Consider the following 19,760-nt stretch of genomic DNA (forward strand, 5'->3'; position numbering starts at 1 on the left):
TTTTTAGTGGCTATAACTGGGAAGTATTTTGGCAGTGTATCTGTTCTGAATGCTCCAAGTGCCAGTATCAACATATATAAACTCTCTGGATAAAGAAATTAAAAAGCAATGTTTTTTGAAAAAAGAACCTCTACTCCTTCCTCTGCTAACTTGTACTGCTGTGCTCCTGTGCTACTGAATAAACTTCTTTAAAATATTAACCATTCATGCAGAAGAGACTCTACAAGTTTGAAGAAGCTGAGGTCTCAAATGTAGATACCCCTAGGGGGAAGCATTTTAGCAGTGTTCTTACCATGCTTAGAACAATTTTTTCTTTTTTTTTCTTGCAGGGAGGTGTACCGGGTGACAGAAACCTTACAGAGAGAGAAGTCAGGACTTTTGAAGCAGCTGGATTTTTTAAGGTAATGTTGATCTTCCAAAAACTCTTATATAATTCTAAAGAGGTCCGTTAAAGGATGAAATTATGTTGGGATATGTAGTGTGTGTAGGTGTCAAGGTGTTGACAGTGGGATACCACAGGGCAGCCTCTGTGCCAGAGAGAAGCCAGGGCTGCCCTGTGACAATGGACACAACACAGGGCACAGTGGAGCCCCACAGCCCCCATGTGCTTCTGGGAAAGCCCCAGTAAGAAAGGGTGGGAAACAACGCAGCAGCTGGGAGAGAAGAGAGATAAAAATATATGAGAAAGCCCTTCAGACACCAAGGTCAGTGAAGAAGGAGGGGTAGAAGGTGCTCCAGGCACCGCTGGAGCAGAGTCCCTTGCAGCCTGTGCAGAGTCCACACAAGAGCCGGCTCCTGGCAGGAGCTTGGTCCGTGGAGAGGAGCCCATGCAGGGGCTGGTTTTCTGGCAGGAATTGTGGCCTGTGGTGGACCAGGCTGGAGCAGTCCATTCCTGAAGGATTATTCTCCATGGAAAGGCTCTGTGCTGGAGTTGTGAAGGACTATAACCTGTGTGAGGGAACTCACTCTCACTCACTGGAGTGAGAAATCTGTGAGGAGGAAGGAGCCGCAGAGAGAAGCTGTTATGGACTGACCACAAGCCCCACTTTTCCCCCTCCCCTTGTGCCACTCAGGATTGGTTAAGGAGATAGAAGAACTGAGGGTGTAGGCATGAAGTTGAGCCTGAGAAGAAAGGGGATTGTGGAGAAGATGATTTTAGTATTGTCTCTATTTCTCGTCATCCTACAGTTGAGTCTGTTTTGTCTGTAATGGGTAGCTGGTAAGTAATCTGCTTGTTTTTATCTTGGCCCACAAGCTTTTCTATGTTATTATCTTCCCTTGTGGTGTTGAGGAAGGAGAGTGAGAGAGTGGCTGGATTTACATCTGGCAGCCAGTCATTGTCAACTGCCACAGGATAATGACACAGAAATAGCAAAAATGGTTACAAAAGACTCTTGTATGGTTGGTTCTTGCATAGAGTAGAGGGCAGCACACCTGAAAGATATGCTTCATTTTGACAATTCAGAAGTGTAGGACAATCTCCTTTCCAAAAGTCAGATGTAAAACAGAGCAGCACTGAACAGCTCTAATTCTGAGGTAGAAGCCTGGCTGCAGGAGCTTGCTGAAAGGCTCTGTTGCTTCTCAAGTGCTGGGAGTTGAGCCAAAATGAAGATTATTTCCCCAAAATATTTGTAAAATGATTCCAAGATGTACATAGCTAACATTCCTTTAGTGATAGACTTCAAATTTGGAGCTGTGTTCAGCCACCTGTAGCACTCTTTTCAATGTGAAGAAATGTTGGGTTTTGTTTGCTCAGTGGTCAGTCAGTGTGAGCTGTAGGATGCACCTGCCTCTAGGTCTTCATTGTCTGCACTTCCTTCAGGAGGCCTCATTTTAAAGTTGCCTAAAAATTTCACAGACTTGAGGAAAGGCTCTTATTTTGCAGCATGTGTTTTCCACAGGCCACTCTGTGATCTTGCCTGCTGCAAGTTTTGGGGACATAGATGGAAACATCTGGCAAGAGAGGTTTTTTTTTCATTCACCCTGGCTGCTCAGTCTCTCCTGTGGCCAGGCCAGCAACAGATGGAGACAATAGATGATGTACTAAGCAGGTGTGCTGTCAGATCTGATCAGAGCTTGCTGATTGCCTGGGGTATCTGTTTCTTGACACTTTCATTGTTTCTGCACAAAGGATGGAAGATGGATGTTTTCCTAGGGTGACTTTTCTGTGGCAGCGGCAATTGCCACAATAACTGGCTTTCACAGCTGTCAGCAGATGAACAAGAGATGGTGTTCTTTGCACCCTCTCCACATTAAGAGGTCATCTTAAAATCATTAAAAATTCTAATTTACGGTAAGTGAAGGCATGTTGACCACAACTGATTTCTATGCGTTAAGGCATTTGTTTAGATAAAATACAGGAAGAGATCCAAATCCCATCTGGCTTTAATCAGCATAGCGCTGCTGGAGAATCAATAGCCCAAACAAGGAACTGGCCGAGGTGAGAATATAAATAAAGGGTGATGAAAGGTTTGCACTGCCAGCTGTCCAGTCTGTCTGTTCGTGTGGAGTACAAAAGTCAGCAGTTCTAAATACTTGGCTTCAGTGTTTCTTTTGTTTGTATTTTCTTTGCAGAGAGAGGAACAAACATCTCAAGGATGAACGTGACATATTTTTGCAGGTAACCAACTATTATTTTCAAACCCAGTGTTGGGCAGACACATGTGAGAGCAGCTTCAAAAGAAGGGGAACAGAGGGCTGGGCAGGAGATGAACTTTCATGCCCTTTAAATCTTACCCCGTTCTTAATTTGTATTGTCGTCTTTTCTCACTTGAAAATAAGATTTTTTTAATTTGCTAAACAATTTTAAGAGCTACATGTTGAGAATTGTAAAGTGGGAGCTATCTGAAGAGAGATGAATGTATTTTAGAAGAAACAAAGGATGCAGTCGTGAAAGGAGGAAATAACCTAAAAATGGAACAATTAAATGTGTTAATTTACCCAGTCAAGAGTGGGTAATATCCTGACACATTTAGACAACAGTACAATAACTGGTGTACCTGAATCAGTACCTGAGTACCTCAGTACCCGAGGCTGGGGTAAGAGCAGATCCTATTAACTTTTTAAGCAGCAGCAAAGAATGGACTCCTAAGATGTTCTAGAAGTACCCTGGTGTAAGGAGACTAAGGCCTTTAGTTTATATTTGCTTGTGTTCTTAGTCTACAAGAAGCTGCTCATGTAAAAAAAACAAACAAACCTTCTTTTTCCATAACATTGTGCTGTTTTATTTACAAAGCAGATGCATTTTTGCAGGATATGGAGTTTCCTGTTCTGATTGCTTATCAATTAGAATTCTGAAACATTTATACCTCTAGTACTTTCTTCTACATTTTTTTTCTATCATTTGCATTGCATTATTTAAGTATTTGGAATGAGGGTAGTTAACCATAACGAGCACCAGAAGTAAATCAGTAAGAAGTATTCTGTATTTCTGCAGAAATGCAAAACAACTGTTCCAAAAGCCAGCTGGAAGCAGAGATCAGGGTCTATCATTGGGAAATACATAGAGGGCAAGATGCAGCCAAACAGGTAGGAACTTTTTTTCATGTGTTCCCTGTTTGAGTATGATGAGGATTATAGAAAGAAGATGTGGAATGCTTCCTTTCTGATACTTTTGAACTTTTCAAAGAGTGTATTTCTTAAGTGTCTGTCACTATGAGATTACTGTATTCATTAAGAAATTTGGAAATGAAAAGCCAAATTTTAAGTGTGCTGTCTGCAAAGGCAAGAGATTTCCCCACTGTGGATGGCTGTAGGCTGGGAGACACAAAAGCTTGCCCATGAGCCTGTTAATGTGGTACAATTCTGAGTCTCCACTTGGACTTTTTTTATCTATATTAAGCAAAACCATGTCCATCCTATCTACTAAAAAGAGAATCAGATTGCACATTGAAATGATCTCTCTTGGGTGTTTCTTTTATTCCTCCAGAATAGGAGGGAAGGTGGGAAAGGAGAAACCACAGTAGAGAAGCTTAATTTAGCTCTTCTATGAGATTAGAATTGATGTTAATCTAATATTTTCCATTCTGGTTCAGGTTTCTCCTGTAAGTTATTAGCTTTCCCCATGATGCTTATAATTATCAATATATTTACACATGGTATAGGCTTGATTTTTCAGCAGACACTGGAATGACTCTCCTCTGCCTGCTGTGACTAATCAAAAACATGAGAGATTAAATTCAGTTATTCAGATTAAATTCAGATTAAAATAGCAGGTCCATTATATTTTTGTGATATACTTCTTTCTCTGTCTAGCCATTCATTTGAAGAAGATGATATTTTCAGTAATTCAAGGAGAAGGAATTCTGCTGGACTGAATGGAGTTCTCTCTGAAGAGCTTGATGCTGGAGTCACTGGAGGAATGCCTAAAACATCACATCTCCAAAGAATAATATCAATTGAAGAAGATCACCTACCCCAGCTTCTTGACAGGCTGGTTGATAAGCAGCTGAGCAGATGGACTGGAGAAGATGAAGATACTTTTGAGACAGAAATGAATAACAAATCCAGAGAGCAATCAATGGAATATTCATCATCATCTTCTAGAGAGCAGCCTGTAGGGAAGGAAACACTGTCAAATGTAAGAGGACAAAGGAGATCTCACCTTGAGTAGAGTGTGAAGTTCTGGGCCCTGTGATTTAAGGAGAATGTGAAGGTCCTTGAATGCATCCAGAGGAATGCCACAAAGCTGGTGGGAGGGCTGGAAAGTGTGTCCTCTGAGGAGTGGGTGAGGGCTCTGGGTTTGTCCAGTTTGCAAAAATAGGCTGAGGGATGACTCCCTTACTCTCTGCAGCTTCCTGAGGAGGGGAAGGGGAAAGGGAGGTGCTGATCCCTTCTCCCTGGAATCCAGCAGTAGGATGTGTGGGAATAGTTCAAAGCTGCCTCAGGGGAGGTGCAGGCTTGACATCAGGAAGCATTTCTTTGGTGAGAGGGTGGTCAGACACAGGAATAGGCTTCCTAGGGAGGTGGTCCATGCCACAAGTCTATCAGTGTTTAAGATACTTTTTGATAATGCCCTTCATAACATGCTTTAACTTTTGGTCAGCCCTGAAGTGGTCAGGGAGTTGGACTGGTAGGTCCCATCCAACTGGAACTCTTCTATTCTATTCTGAAGGACCTTGGATGCCATGAAGTGGTGTCGTATGTTAATGTCTTATATCTAGAATCTAAAATTATTTGGTTTTCTGTCTTTAAGTTGAAACATGACAGATTAAGCCATTGCATGAAGTGGGGGATGAAAACGTGTTGCAGATAAGTGCTGAAGGTGCAAAGAAGGGAAACTCAATCTAAAGGAGTGGTAACTGCAGACAATGTGTGCATAGATTTACATTTGAAGGACTGTTTAGGGAAAGTGAAGTTAAGCCTTGTAATAGAGGATACAAGAAGATCCTGTGGAAGGCAGAAATTTTCTTAAAAAATAAGCGTTTTTTAAAAAAATTTGTTGTTTGGCTTTGTTTGTTTTTTTTTTTGCCTCAAGGTGATATTTCTCATATTCTGATACTTTTGAGTCAGCTTTGGAAGCTGTTACATTATCTGAGGAATAATGAGTGGATTATCATGACTTTTTAATTATCATTGAAAATACTTTTATTTAGCAAATGGAAATCCTACATTTTTTCAGCTCTAGCTTGTATATGTGTGTTAGCAATGAATTCACCATTCAGTAACAATCCTTAAAACAGTATGCTGGAAGGTACATTTCTGTGGAGTATAAAGTTCTTTTTGCATTGCTATTTCTTCAGAGCTAGCTGTGCTTGTTTTCCAATTTTAGAATCATTGTTAAGGATTACTCATTTTTAGATTCTTGAAGCACATATTAAAAAGATTAAAGTATAGGAAAAATTGGTTTGCTTGGTCATAATTATATGGTTCTTTTAGAAGAAGCAAGCATATCTTAAAAATTATGATAGAATTATGTCATGGTTACATAATAATTTCTAAGTGGTACCTTTTAATAAATCATTGAGGGTACAGAAAAGAACTTTATAGTTTGAAATTGTTTAATTCAGTGCATGCTTTTTGCTTGCTGTATGACTTATTTTGTGTCACATTTTCAACGCATGGCATCACTGGACATTAGGATGATAAAAGCCAGGAAGGTCGTCCTATCCAGCTAGGACAAGCCTGTAGGAATATATTCAATACCTGAAGGAACCCTAATGGAAATTAAAGCAGGATTTTCTGTTCAAAACTTCTGCATGAGATTCACTTTCAATATGGAATATGAACCATTATGTTTATATGTATAATATCCCACATTTGTGTTAAATTGTACAAAAGCTGTGTTACTTTACCTGGCTACTTTTTTTATAAAGACTACTCAAAAGACACATCTAGGGAAGACTTTTTCAGGCTGCATTGTAAACTAAAATAAATTATCATCCTACTGCTATTTCATTTTCCCATCAGCACTTTGTTGAAGCAGACTGTGGAGTAGCTTACCCCCTAGCATAGTGTTCAGATGCAGATTTATAATCAAGTTTAATTATTGAGGTTATGTTCATGACTGGACTTGATACATCTCAGTGAAAAATTACTTCTTATGTTCTTGTGTTGGGAATTGAGCGGAAGGCCTCTGGGGTCTTTGAGTCTTAGTGCTACTGGAGTTCGAATGACCACCAGGGACAGAGTATTTCAGGTCATGTAGTCCATATATTTAGCTGTGGTTCTCAGAAGCACTGTGATAATACTGCCAAGCTGGTGATTGTATGTTAGCTTGTTTTATTTCCCAGAGCACACAGACTAATAAGCTGGGAATGGTTTTTATCAGGACTGAGAATGTGCTTTGTATAAATGTGTGCTACTAGTAGCCTGTAGTTGCCCTGGGGTTTAGAATTTTAAAAGAAAAGGAAAATAAGAAACCCTTCTATAACTGTGCTGGGCTGTAAGCCCAGCTCATGAAAGAAACATGTATTTTTGGTCCCCAAAATTTACAGCATGAATTATATTTTTTTCACATGAAGGGAGACAGCAGCTCAAGCCTTTGTTGTTTGGGTTTTTTTCCCTCATCAGGAGCAGCTCTCTATTTCTTCTTCTTTCTCTAAGACTTCTGTATATTTGTAGAAAACACTTCCAAGTGTAGACTTCAATGTCTCATTTAAAGGGCTGTTGGGCAATGAATTCAGTTTTGATATCTTCATGAAGACATGGATCCTGCACATCAAATGACTGGCAGAGGGCCTTCCCCTCCTCACAACCTGTACCTTAACAAACTAATGCCAGGACCATCCATGATCTTTCTCTCCTTCTGCAGCATTGAAAGCAAACTTTCTATCTCTCTCTTCCTTCAACTTTACACAAAATAGAAGAGACCAGCAAGAGACCCTGCAAACCAGCTGGTGCTACAAGTGCTTCCCAAAGCAACTCCTGATTTACATACAAAAGAATGATGACCTACTTGATGGAGGATATAAATATTCTCTCCAGCATCCACTTAGCTTAGCCTGCAGTAAACAGAACCTGGATAAGCAGAACAAATTGTTGTTCCTTCTGCTTAAAAAGCGAAATGACAGAAACGTAGCTGAATGTTTACAGCCTGATTAACTGGTCTAATTCTCTGTCTGTGTCTTTCCTCAATGCTTCTGCCTGTAATGTTAAACAGATGTAGAAATGCAGTAATTGGATGGAAGTTCTTGGCTCTATGGTAGTAGCAGAGAGAAGAATCTGGTAGCATAAGCAAAAAAATTATGACTTTGCTTCTGGTATCTAGATGAAGATGTGCTGCTTCCTCTGTGTCACTGGCTATTGAGCAGAGCTGTGTGAGGCTTTATAAATTTTGATTTGTGGCCATGAACATAAACTGATTTATTTTGTCAGTTTCATGTAAAGGTTCATATTCAGTACACTTCCAGAGCTCAGTGCAAATCACTGCATTTTGGATGATCTGGAATGATGCATGACAAACACCTGAAATGCTGAGTTATTTTAAGAAACAGAATATTGCTTCATAAGTAATGAAGACTATGATAGGATAAAATCTATTATTTTCCCCATATCAGCCTTTAACTGGAGAGGCAACAGGATTTATAGAACAGTTGGAGGCTAATTTTTGCTCTTACTTGAAGGAGGAGAGAATAAACTCTGTTCCAGAGCGCTTATTCAAGATCGTTTTTGTGGGCAATTCGAGTGTTGGAAAGACTTCATTCTTAAGAAGATTTTGTGAAGATCGTTTTTTCCCAGGCACAGCTGCTACTGTAGGTAAGTTTAACAATACAACTATTGTTATTTTTGTTCCGACAGTACTTAAGAGTTTCTACTGAGATCAGGCCTTGTATAATAAAACAGAAACATACAGATGTTGTAAAAGTAGGACATGCAAAGTAAGTTCTCCTAAACTGGAAAGCTCATAATTGATGGAGAAGTTTCAGAATAGATTCTGTACTGTAATCCTGGCCAGCAGTGAGATAAATCAGAAAAAATCTACTGATTTCTGTGAAGCTAGAATTTCCTTGTAGATCTCACGGTTCTGAAGCAGATATCCTGTCCTCTGGACTGCATTGTACTAACAGTTCCACCTTCATATCTCATTGCTATCCCTCTAAGTAATCTGATTTTGTTTTATAGAGAAAGTAGAATATCTGAATCATCTATAATTTAGCATTATACTAATCACCAAAAAAATATGTCAGAGCAGTGTTTCAAACGCCAAAATTTTCAAAGCTTACCTTCTTACCTTGCCTAAAATTGTAGAACAAGCTTTCCAAAGTCAGACTCAAAATCAAGGTACAAGAACTCAAGTATAGGTTATTGCAATGCAGCTGGGTTAAATGACCAGATTCCTTATGCTTAGCCTGTATTGAGACCTTACTTATTCTGCAGCATATGTGAAATGAGACTTACCTACTTCAAGGTGAGCTTAGTAATGTCCTAGTTTTTCACTGACTGTATCTTCATTAACTGGAATGGGGGCTTGGACACCTATCTGCAATTGTCTGTTCATGTATCCTATTGATCTAAAAGCTGTGTCCTGTCCATGTTGTCCTGTAATTGGCTGATGCACTTCTCTACACTCTGAGGTCTTACACAGTGTGTGCAATTTTCCAGAGAAAAAACACAAGAATGAGTCTGAACTCTTTCCTCTTTTGGCTGGTCATCCAGGGTTCTTACAAAGAAAATGGCAGAAAGACATTTGTCATAGCTTTGATTTATTGTTCACATCAATGAGTTTCACAGGTGTGGGCTATGGCTGGCAAGGTACAGACAGTGGAAAAGTCAAGTGAACAATATGGAGAGGAGTGTTTTCAATGAATTTCTACAGAATATTCAATTTCTTCCCTTGAAATACAAGCAATAGATATATTCTCCATACCAGTTTTTTTTTATTGCCTATTGAAGGAATCTAAGCAGGCATGGATGCTTTTCCATTGATGCCACTGGTAAAAATCCCATTTTTGTGGAAAATGGCCCCAAAGATACTGTTGCTGACCTACTGAGATCCCTTCTAACCTGAATTATTCAATGATTCTGTGATTTTATGATACAGTTCAATTTGATACCAAAAATATGTAGGTTGTCATTAGGAGGAGGTAGTGACTGATTAGCATTTTAAACTCTAATTATTGTTATAAATATCCAGAAAATACATACATCTTCAGAGGTTAGAGGAATTGGGAGAGGCTTAATTTAAAAGTTTAAATAAATGAATTTTTATGTCCACTAACCTAAGGGAAGTGAGCTTATCTTCTACATTATAAATAGGAGAAGATGTTCTCCACATGTTCAGTCCACCTATCTTCAGCATTTATCGCAGGTTCCACTGTTCCCTGTGCCATGCCTTGTGTTTTTGGAAGGCTCCCATGTGGTTAGCTCAGACTAAACTAACACATTTCACACAACTGATGTCATACAAGTCAATTCCAGGCAAAATGGCTTAGACTGCTGTGGACTGTCAGATGGACCATTGACTGGTGTTCTGTGATTTGAAAAGTGACTTGCATATTTTACAAAACTGAACTACTCTACTACCATTTGGTATTGCTGCAGGATTTCAAGCAAATAAAAGCTCTTGTCCTCTGACAGCTGGAGACTCTGGACATAATTTTTAATGCAGTGCCTATCTTTTTACTTTCCTGGAATTGTTGCTATTTGCTGGATCCAGTTTTCACTGATCAAACAGCTTGTAAAGAGACAGCTCACCTTGCCTTTCTGTTGCAGGTGTGGATTACAACGTGAGAACTGTCACAGTAGATCACAGCCAGGTAGCGCTGCAGCTCTGGGACACAGCTGGCCAGGAACGGTGAGGAAGGGTCTCTTATGGCTCAACCCTGGGAGTGTAGCTGCTCCCTCACTCCCCCGTCTGCTGGGATGGAGGAGGGAATTGGAGGGTTGGAAGTGGCAAAACTCCTTGTATGAAACGAAGACAGTGTGATGAAATTTAACTCCATGCCAGTCAAAATCCTGCACACATTTTAAGGTCTCACTTCCCTGAATCATCTGTTTGAAGATCATTAAGTGTGAACCTAATCCTGCTGCTTGGGAGAGGAACAAATATAGGAGCATTCCTAATGGAGCCAGTGCATTCACAGTTTAGCTCATTCCCTTGCAGCACTAATTAAGCTCTGAAAAGTTTAGTGCAACACTGTTTCTTTAGGAGGAAGACTGATTTTAAAATGCACCTAGAATGATTTCTATATCAGGAAATACCTAAATGGAGAAAAAAGATGAGTTTATTTTTTTTTTTACTAAAGCAATTGCAGTAGAACTCCAGGTTTTTGTAAGATTTCAGTGGTCATTTCCTTCCCCATCTCCTCACCTATTGTGTAACTTTCTATTACTATTACTAAAAGCAAGGATGATAATGACAGTCTGCATTTTCTATATGAAGATTTGGAAAAAGGTCTCCAAAAACCTAGCTAGCTTTAGAAGAGCACTTAGTGAGGGGGAAATTTCTGCTCCAAGCTTAAAACGAAAGAGGAGAGAGAAGGTGAAATATTAAGCTAATTATCCTGCCTAACCCAGAATCAGTTAAAGAAGGCAGGGGGAGCTTTTCCAAACACTTTCTTTTGAAAATTCCTTTTGTTTTATTTTTTTCCCCCCAAATAATTTATTTCCCTTTGTATGGAGGAATTACTATAAATTTAAACTTGTCAGATTGTTGCTTCTGTTGAAGCGAGCTGTAACCAGATTCTTACTTGCAGGTACCGAAGCATTACCAAGCAGTTTTTCAGAAAAGCTGATGGTGTCATTGTGATGTATGACATAACAGCAAAAGACACATTCACAGCTGTCAAGCAGTGGCTGATAAGCATTGAGGTAACTTGACATAACTTGAAATCCAAACCTTGGTGTCAATCTCCACCTTCTGAACAAGGGCTGTTAGCAGGGTGAAACCGAGAGAACCATGTTTCTTGTGTTGTCACAATTACATTTTTGTTTGTGAGTTTGGTCTGCACTGTTGCCAGTGAAGTTGTTTTTCGTTTCTATCTCTATGAAAAAAAAAATATATATAATTCCAGGGTTTTAAGGACTTTGAATGAGGGTCGTAAAATCCCAGCATGGAGTCCTCTTATTTCTCATGAAGAGAACTTTGTTGATGACCTCCACTGGATCACTGCTAGCACTGAGAGGTGTTTTGGATCAGTGATGGTGATCTGGTGATCACTGATGATCACTAGCATTTGATAACCAAGTGTGTAGCTTGTGGAAAATAGAGTATATTAGAAACATAAGCCATAAACATAGAACTATGTAATCCACAGTAGTGCTGTGAAACTGTACTTGTGAAAGACAGTTCAGTTTCCTGGGGATCATCCTTTCAACCACTTGAAAAGGAAATTGTAGTCCATGTCACTGAATGACATCAATTAATTAAAAATTAAAACAAATTAAGAACATAAGCAACAGAATTTGTTTGTGGCCAGAACAAAGAGTAAAAATAAAACTGAGGCAGCTGCCACAAAGGGCTGACTTGTAGCAAGAACAAAGTGTGGCTCCCTGTTTGCACACTGAAAAAGTAAGTGACAAATAAATATGCAAAGATCATTTAGTCTGATTTTATTGGGCATGTGCTCTAGTATAACACACTATTATAATAATATTATTATATATATTATTATGATTATTATTATGATTATTATTATTTACTATTGTATTTCCAGAATAGCCAAGAGATGTCTTTGGGAGTTCAGATTAGGACTCAGTCATTTAAATGCCTCCAAACAGTCATAGTTTTTCCAGATATGAGTAGCCTTACTGAAGTACTATTAGCATGCATTTGGGAAGAACAGGCCCTTGCTAATTATATGATCTTAATGAATAAGTGGCATGTTTTAATTCAGTATGGTAAAAGCTAGCGGAGCATTGCTGATTTTGATTCAGAAAAATGGAATATTGTGGTCAAAACTTTTTTCCAAGCTCTAATAGTTCACTCTTCTTTACTAACTAATTTTTGTTTGCTACAAACTATTGCTAAGTTGGACATACTGCCAAGTCCCTTTTACTGCTGTAGCATTCAGCCCACCTAATAAAAGCACTCACTGATATAATTATAACCCTTTTCAGAATGGATTTTGATTTCTGTCGATTCTATGTATTTTGGGGGCCTATTCTGTGTATTTCTTCACTATTTCATGTAATTCATTTGGCATAATAACACCCAGGTGTTGCCATTATTTTTCCTGGCCATGTAATTAGAAAAGCAGTGGCTGTAAACACATAATATCTGAGCCTGTGTAGCACAGTGGTTTCCTCTCTCCCATTTTAATATAAAGTCTAATGAGCTTCTGTGCTGTTATTAGAAAAAATCCCAAGTCAGTGTAACTCTTAGCATTATGTCTTTTTCATGTCTTTTATCCAACTTCAATTCCTGACATGTTTGTCAGCAAAGTGGCACATACCTGGTTTGTGTGAAGTTTTAAATGTCTTGTTAGAGTGTGACATTTGTTAGCTTTTATCTTCTTAATCTGTGATCTTTTGAATTCAGCACTTCAGTTGATATTTGCTGTTTATCCTGCAGGAGGCAACTGGGGAGAACGTGCCTGTTCTTTTGTTGGGTAACAAAACTGATAATGAAAAGGAGCGTGAGGTCCCGATGGGAATGGGAGACCATCTTGCAAAGGTACTGTGCTTTGGGAGCTCCTTACAAGGCTTGAAGGTGAAGGTTTTAAAATGGAGTCTCAATGTGTCTAAATTCATAGAAATACAGATTAATCTTAGCCAGATAGGTATCTTTAAGGATTAGGAACCCCATCACACTCTTCAATTCAGCTTTCAGTGATGTAAGTGCTTAAAATTATAAGTACTTACAACACTGCCTAGATAAAGAGAACACCCTGAAACCAAAGCAATCAAATAAAAAACCCTAAACCAAACCAAAAAGTGAGTGGAGAAGAAAAATATTTAAGAATTCAATCTCATTGTGTCTCGTTTCTCTTTGTTCTCTCTTTTTCTCTATTTTTTCCCTTGCTGCTTCTTTTTTCCTCCCTTTTCCCTGTGAAAGGATTCTTAACATAGAGATAATTTGGGGACCTTTTCTCCCTCCTACCTCCTGTAAAACCAAAGAAGACCATCTGTTACTCCTGTGGTAGGAGTAGAAAACATGTTTACTTTTAGTAACTTTCCATCAAGGAGATAAAATAAGTAGAGTTAACAGTCTGCATCTACCAGAGCACTAGTGATCCATGGGCATAATTTAAGCAATCAAGGGACTGCAAATACCAGATACTTGTTTATATTCTTGTGTACCATGCCCATCAATTTTTCCTTTAAAACTCTTTATGCAGTGCTTATAGTTTGAACATGAATGCCAGCAGAATATTCATTTATTTAGAAGTAAGTAATCGAAATATTGCTGAAATATTCACCAAATTGGTATGAATATATCTAAATTAAACACTGTGCTGGATTTCACATATTTACCTCTTTTGCCTTTGATGATAGATTTACTGCCAGTAATAAAAAGGGTATTTTCAAAATTTGAAGTGCAACTGAATTGTTCTTCCAGGAAAGGTTGCTGCTAGGCACTTCTCTGTAAGGGAAAGAATTGGGGCCAGATCTCTTTTTATCTTATTTTGATAATTCACATAGGCTTTTGAAATTATATCTCCCTATTCAGGTTTGTGTTCATTATTTGGTTTTTGTCTGAGAGGATTATCAGCCTTGAATTTATCCCCCAAAAGATCTCCCTTTAGGAAATCAACTTTATTTTCTTGTATGCGTGGAAATTCAGATAACTTCGAGACCCTGGAAGCTAGGAGGGAGTCCAGGGTGAATCCTTCTGTGAAAAAAACAAATGACACATAAATGCTAAATGGACAGAGAGTAGGTGTCTTGCATGTCATGTTGCTCTAAAAAAACTGCACTAGTAAAACAAAGATGAATCACTCTAGTATATAGAGCTCACAGCCCACCAGGCTATTAATTCTAACATGTCATGCAAGAAAATAAAATGTTTTGCATAAGTAAAACAAAAAGTTGTCAAATAAGATAGTTATAATCAAATGAATGGATCTGAATGACTCACTTGAATGTTTGAATGTGCTGCCTGAGGTAGATAAGAGGAGTGATTAATGGCAATGGATTAGTTGAAAAGTAGCATAGATATAATTAAATTATAATAATTTGCTTGCTGAGCTAATAATAACCATGAATTTTAATGAAATATTAGTTCTTGCTAAATGGCCATGTAATTCCTGTGAAACCACATACCACTGTCTCTGTTAGTGTATGCAGCTGAGTTACTTGTTTTGTGAATAATCCCATGAATTACTCACAAATGATCCCAAGTACACAGGGCTAGGTGCTGAGCTGATACTAATTTCTATAGCCATATTTGGTGAAAACAAGCTTTTGTTGCACAAAGAGTCAGTTTAGCCTGTTGATCCTGAAGTCCAACAGTTTTAAGGACTGTTTCAATGTCTCACAGGATGGAGTTGGTTTTACCCAGTTTTTTCTATAGTCAGAAAGGAACATGTACTTTCAGGGGCCGTTTCAGCTCAGCTAAATTAACCCTTCCTTTGCTTCAGTCCCACATCTTACAAGCACTGTACTGTACAACAGCTTTGGTCAGAAACCCAAGGGCTCCCATTATAATGCCCTTGTCACATAACTTCTCTGCAAGGTGGGCAGCACAATTAATTTTTAAAAGGAATAATGGCAGCCTGAAGGGAGTTATCATTTGAGAAGACTTGTAGTTCCAGTGTGTTTGTAATATCCCATGAAAAGGAAGAATGGAATGAGCACAGGGATTCTGGAAGTCCATTGGACTTGTTTTAGCAGAGGATCCAGAAGGAAGACTCTGTATAACAAATTACTCTGTAGCTTAGCTTGATCCAGTGATCAAGAATTCATATGAGCACAAGAGAGAGTATTCAGATCATATTGTGAGTGTCCCGGAACAGCCAATGTTCTGTGTGAGTACAGAAGTGTAAGCACTGCCAATTATTTAAATGAAATGCCTTATGATAAAGGTGCTGCTCAGGCGTGCTTATCTCTACATCATTTTATTTTGGCCCTGCACTTACTTCCTGAATGATCTTAAATGGTCAATAAATCCTTATCTATCACTGTTCCACAACTATAAAAGAAGATAATAATGCCTTGTCTGCCTTGGCTTTGCAGAGTATATGTGCTTCATGGAATGAGGACTATTTCTGTGTATTCATACACTGCCTGCTTTGTCAACCTGTCAGTTCCATTCTTACACAAATACTGCTAATGAGGCAGTATTCTGAGAGTGATGGTACTTTACAGGACCGAAAATTACCCAGTTCCCTCTGGTAATACTTCATTTTCCTCCCTATTCTTTAGATGTCTGGTGATTTGTAGGCAAATTTTTAAAATGAAGTAATTGTCAGTGGTCTCCAAGGTTCAGTAGCTGATTCCTGAATGGACATGGATGGCATTTCCTAGCTTAATAATTATATGTGTCCTTCCTGCTCCTAGTCTGTGCTCCCTGTGTATTCTATCCATTAGTTTCCTCTCTGAATCAGGGAAATGGCATGTTGTATTTCTAGACTCTCTCCCCTTTAGAGAACCTTTTTGCTAGACTGAGAGAATTAAGCACTCATTATCAATTGAGTTTAAATTGTTATTCTTCTGTCCAAGCAATTTGCTGAAAAATCCATTCAGATTCATGCCAGCATAAATGAAATTATCACTGAGAGTTCTCCTCTGGTGACACTCTGTTGTATGTGGGGAAGATGTTGGAGTAGTATCATGTTAGATTGACATGAAATACCTATAAGCTGACCACAGTAGGTTTTCTATTAGAATTCTGATCAGCTAAGCAGAAAAAGAGAGTGTTATTTTTATTTCAAGCTTCTGTTTGCATAGCTAGTACGAAATTTGACCTGGCCAAATTTTATCTTAAAACTTTTCAAAGAAAAGCAAGAGAATCATAGGCTTGCATTTTTGCAAATGTTGTATGTGTTTAAAAATTGATAAAATGTCTATTCAACACTAACATTGCCTGATTTCTTCCTTCTCTGCTTTTCTGTGCTTATCTGGTCATCAAGAAATTATTGCATGTTGTTCAACCCGGTTTTTCATTGGAACAAACAATATAACCATTGACAACGTTTACAAAACTGACATTGGATGTCATGGAAGAACTTTTTTTAGAGCTGCCAAAATAAACTACTGTATTTATGGAATTCTTTTCCCCATTTTTGTCTCTGAAATTCCACGAAGATGACAGAAATTTCCAAAAGTTGTGCAATTCTGGAAGCATGGTATATAGGAAAAAAAACCAAACCAAAACAGAAATACCTCATCATCTTAATGGAAAGTTTTGAAAACTGAATTATAAGTGTCTTCTGAAGAGTGACTAAATAAGTATAAGTGCAGTAACCAGAGTTAATAACAAACAAATGCAACTCTGCAACTGTGATTGTCATTTTCTAAGGTACTGACTTACTTGCTTGAATTTTAAGCTACTGCTATAAATAGCAATAAGACATAGAGATAAGTGGAAAGTGAATAGAAATTTGAAATCTGGATGGGTAAAAGGACAGGTAGTAATACTACAGAGGCAATGTAGGTGACCTTCATTGTAGCAGGTTGTGAAAGTAGACAGATATCTATTTTGGAGGATAATCTGTCATTCCCTTTCAAACTTCTCTGCCATCAGAACTGCCAGGCTCTTGTGCAGATGATCTCTTGCCTTTGCATTTATAAGACTTCAACTGAAGGGCTGGGAATCTCTCCCAAGACTTGATCACTTATCCACTGTTCCTAATTACAAAGCTCCCAGGGGAGTACAAAACTGAAAGATGCAGGCTGACTGAAAAGGAAGTGCAGAAAAATTTCACAAGTACAAAAAGATGAAAGAAGATTTACTGGAATTCTTTTCACCTGTTTTGTCCAGCACTCAGTGGTGTGGGAATTGCTTGATCAAGGGAAGTTCACAAGGCTTAGTGCCTTACAAGACCTGTTTTCATTTGAGCTCTTATATCAAAAGCTATTCTACAGAACAAATATCTGCTAAGAGAAGCATATAGTTGTTATTTGTGAGGCACACTTGGACTTCTTTTGTTACTCTTTACTGTTTGCTCTAGAATTAAAGTCCTAAGATCATCTATTTCTCCTTCTTTATTTTCATATTTCAGTATACCTGTGCTGCTCTTTTTACAGCTGGAGTGAGACATTGTGCAAAAGTAATTGAAATGGTCTTTCTCTTTGACTGTAGGATTACAATTTAATTTTCTATGAATGCAGTGCATATTCTGGATACAATGTGGAAAAGTCCGTGCTTCACTTAGCTAGGTAAGAAGAAAACACCAACAATGAGTTTTTTATATGTCTGACTGCCTGTAACTGATGACATTGTGAATTCTCTTTGTTTAACTAGTTTTATGTTATATTATATTTATATTAGTTTTATATAGGAACTCAGGGTGGTGAAATATTCATTGCTTTTAAACTCTTCTGTAGCCTGACCCTATTACTCTGGCTGAGAGTTGCTCAGGCTCATAAAGAGTTATGCTGGTGAAACTCTGCATAGATCCAGAAACATCTGGATTGTAGCTAGGAGAGCTGAGGGCCTTGGCTGTTGTGATAATTCCTGCAAGAATTTCCTGAAGGTTTGCAGAAATATGCTTGAAAATGGATGCTGCTGACTCCTTGCAGCAGGACATTGGATATGCTTCCTTCTTCCCTCTGCTCATTATGGCTCAAATTCTGCTGTCTGCCTGAGGGCTGGGAGACAGGAAGAGGTGGATTTTTGAAGTTATATAAAGGCTAGAGGTAAAGATACAGGAAAATATGGCACCTCTGAACTACTTACAGAGGTGAAGACACTGGTAATGAGTTGGCAAATCTCTAATATTGTTGCTGAAATCAGTGAAATTTTGTGAAAGTGTCAGTAATTGATAAATGTCTAGGCAGCCAAATTTGTTTTTGTTTTGTTCCAGCCTTAAAAGTAAGACATGAAAGTCACTGTTTTGAGTCTGTGTAATATGCAATAAATGTTAACAATCAGCACTAACTAATTTTCTCTAACTAAATGAAGAAGGACAGTTGTGTGATGGGGCCACCCTAAATGTACTTTTTTGCTTGTTTGCTACTTCACAAAATTTTGTCATCTTCTGTTAAATCTCTGGACAATTTTATACTCTTGGAAAATGTTTTTTGTTCAGTCTCTTGTGGGTTTATAGACTTTTTTTCTCACAAGTATTCTTTCTTTGCTCCAGGATTTTAAAAGAACATGAAGATAAAGTGAAAGAGAAAACCATCGAACTTCAATCTGATACAAATAAAAAGTCATGCTGTATGAGGCAATAAAATGCTGAGGCATGTTTAGACAAGTCATACATTTATAAAACACTACCTGGCACTAACAAATTTGCTTTTATCTTCCAAATATTTCTTCTGCTGTGTTCTGACTGTAGGTGTAAGTGAAAGTTAAAATCTATATATGATCTGATCTTGCTTTTATAAATATTGTCTTTGGTTAATTGACAGTGTATTTAGGGCAGTAACAATCCTTTATTCTGTTTGATGCCTAACACCACTGAATCCTGCTTTGTCATCAGGCTTGTAGAAGCTGCCACATTATTAATAAGAAGAAATAATTTTATGGGAAGAAAACTATTTTGAATATGAAGTAAATTCCTACTTGTGTGAATAACCCATCCTCTGAATACTGCTTATTTAATTTCTGTTCAGATCCTTAGATCCTGATTTTCTGCTAAGCTCTCTTTGCAATTTTTTAAAAGTTGCCATAGGTGTAGTTGTTTGTAGTTCAAAACATGTTAAGGCTGACTGAACAGCTCTTTGTCTCCAAAAGTCTGTCACAGGAGGTGTCATAGAAAATTTTGGAGGTAGAATTTTCAGAAACAGCAGATCTTATTTTGAGGAAGATTTTGAAAAACATACCAATATTTAATGAGTGGAAAATCTCACCAAAATTCAGTGAGATATTGCTCTTTTAGCAATACTAAGAAAAAATACCTCCTCATGTAGCTAAACACATGACTGCTTTTTAAAAAGCAGCTGCCACACAACATTCCTCCAGGGCCTGATAGCACTGAGACACAGTTTACCCATGGGGATGCATTTCAGAAAATCATGGCCCACCCTGGATCATAAGAAACACAGATGTCAATTATCTTTGGAAGCTTTTGTGGAATATAAATGGAAATAAGAAGCTTGAGAGTGCATCACCCAGCCACCACATGATCAACAATTATTCCTGGTGGGATATGTCTTCACTGCATCCAGCTATTGTGGTAAGCATTTAGGAATAAGTATTCACAATGGTGAGCTTGTTGGGAAAATAGAACCCATGGCATAATTTATTTAATTAAAATTGCACACAAGATGGT

At 38.1% G+C, this 19,760-nt stretch overlaps 1 protein-coding gene across 1 annotated transcript in view; it reads left to right on the plus strand.

Annotated features, from left to right (window-relative positions):
* CRACR2A (calcium release activated channel regulator 2A) overlaps nt 1-18,918 on the plus strand; it is a 42,233-nt gene extending 23,315 nt beyond the window's left edge. Inside the window, exons 8-17 of the mRNA XM_058018547.1 lie at nt 330-401; nt 2,575-2,620; nt 3,437-3,528; nt 4,255-4,579; nt 8,064-8,196; nt 10,153-10,234; nt 11,136-11,250; nt 12,953-13,054; nt 17,624-17,700; nt 18,627-18,918. Of these exons, the coding sequence (XP_057874530.1) occupies nt 330-401; nt 2,575-2,620; nt 3,437-3,528; nt 4,255-4,579; nt 8,064-8,196; nt 10,153-10,234; nt 11,136-11,250; nt 12,953-13,054; nt 17,624-17,700; nt 18,627-18,717 (1,135 nt within the window). The 3' untranslated portion in view covers nt 18,718-18,918. The remainder of the gene's footprint in view (nt 1-329; nt 402-2,574; nt 2,621-3,436; nt 3,529-4,254; nt 4,580-8,063; nt 8,197-10,152; nt 10,235-11,135; nt 11,251-12,952; nt 13,055-17,623; nt 17,701-18,626) is intronic.
* The last annotated feature ends 842 nt before the right edge of the window (nt 18,919-19,760 follow it).

The sequence above is a fragment of the Melospiza georgiana genome, chromosome 2 (genome assembly GCF_028018845.1).
Source record: "Melospiza georgiana isolate bMelGeo1 chromosome 2, bMelGeo1.pri, whole genome shotgun sequence".
Taxonomy (NCBI): domain Eukaryota; kingdom Metazoa; phylum Chordata; class Aves; order Passeriformes; family Passerellidae; genus Melospiza; species Melospiza georgiana.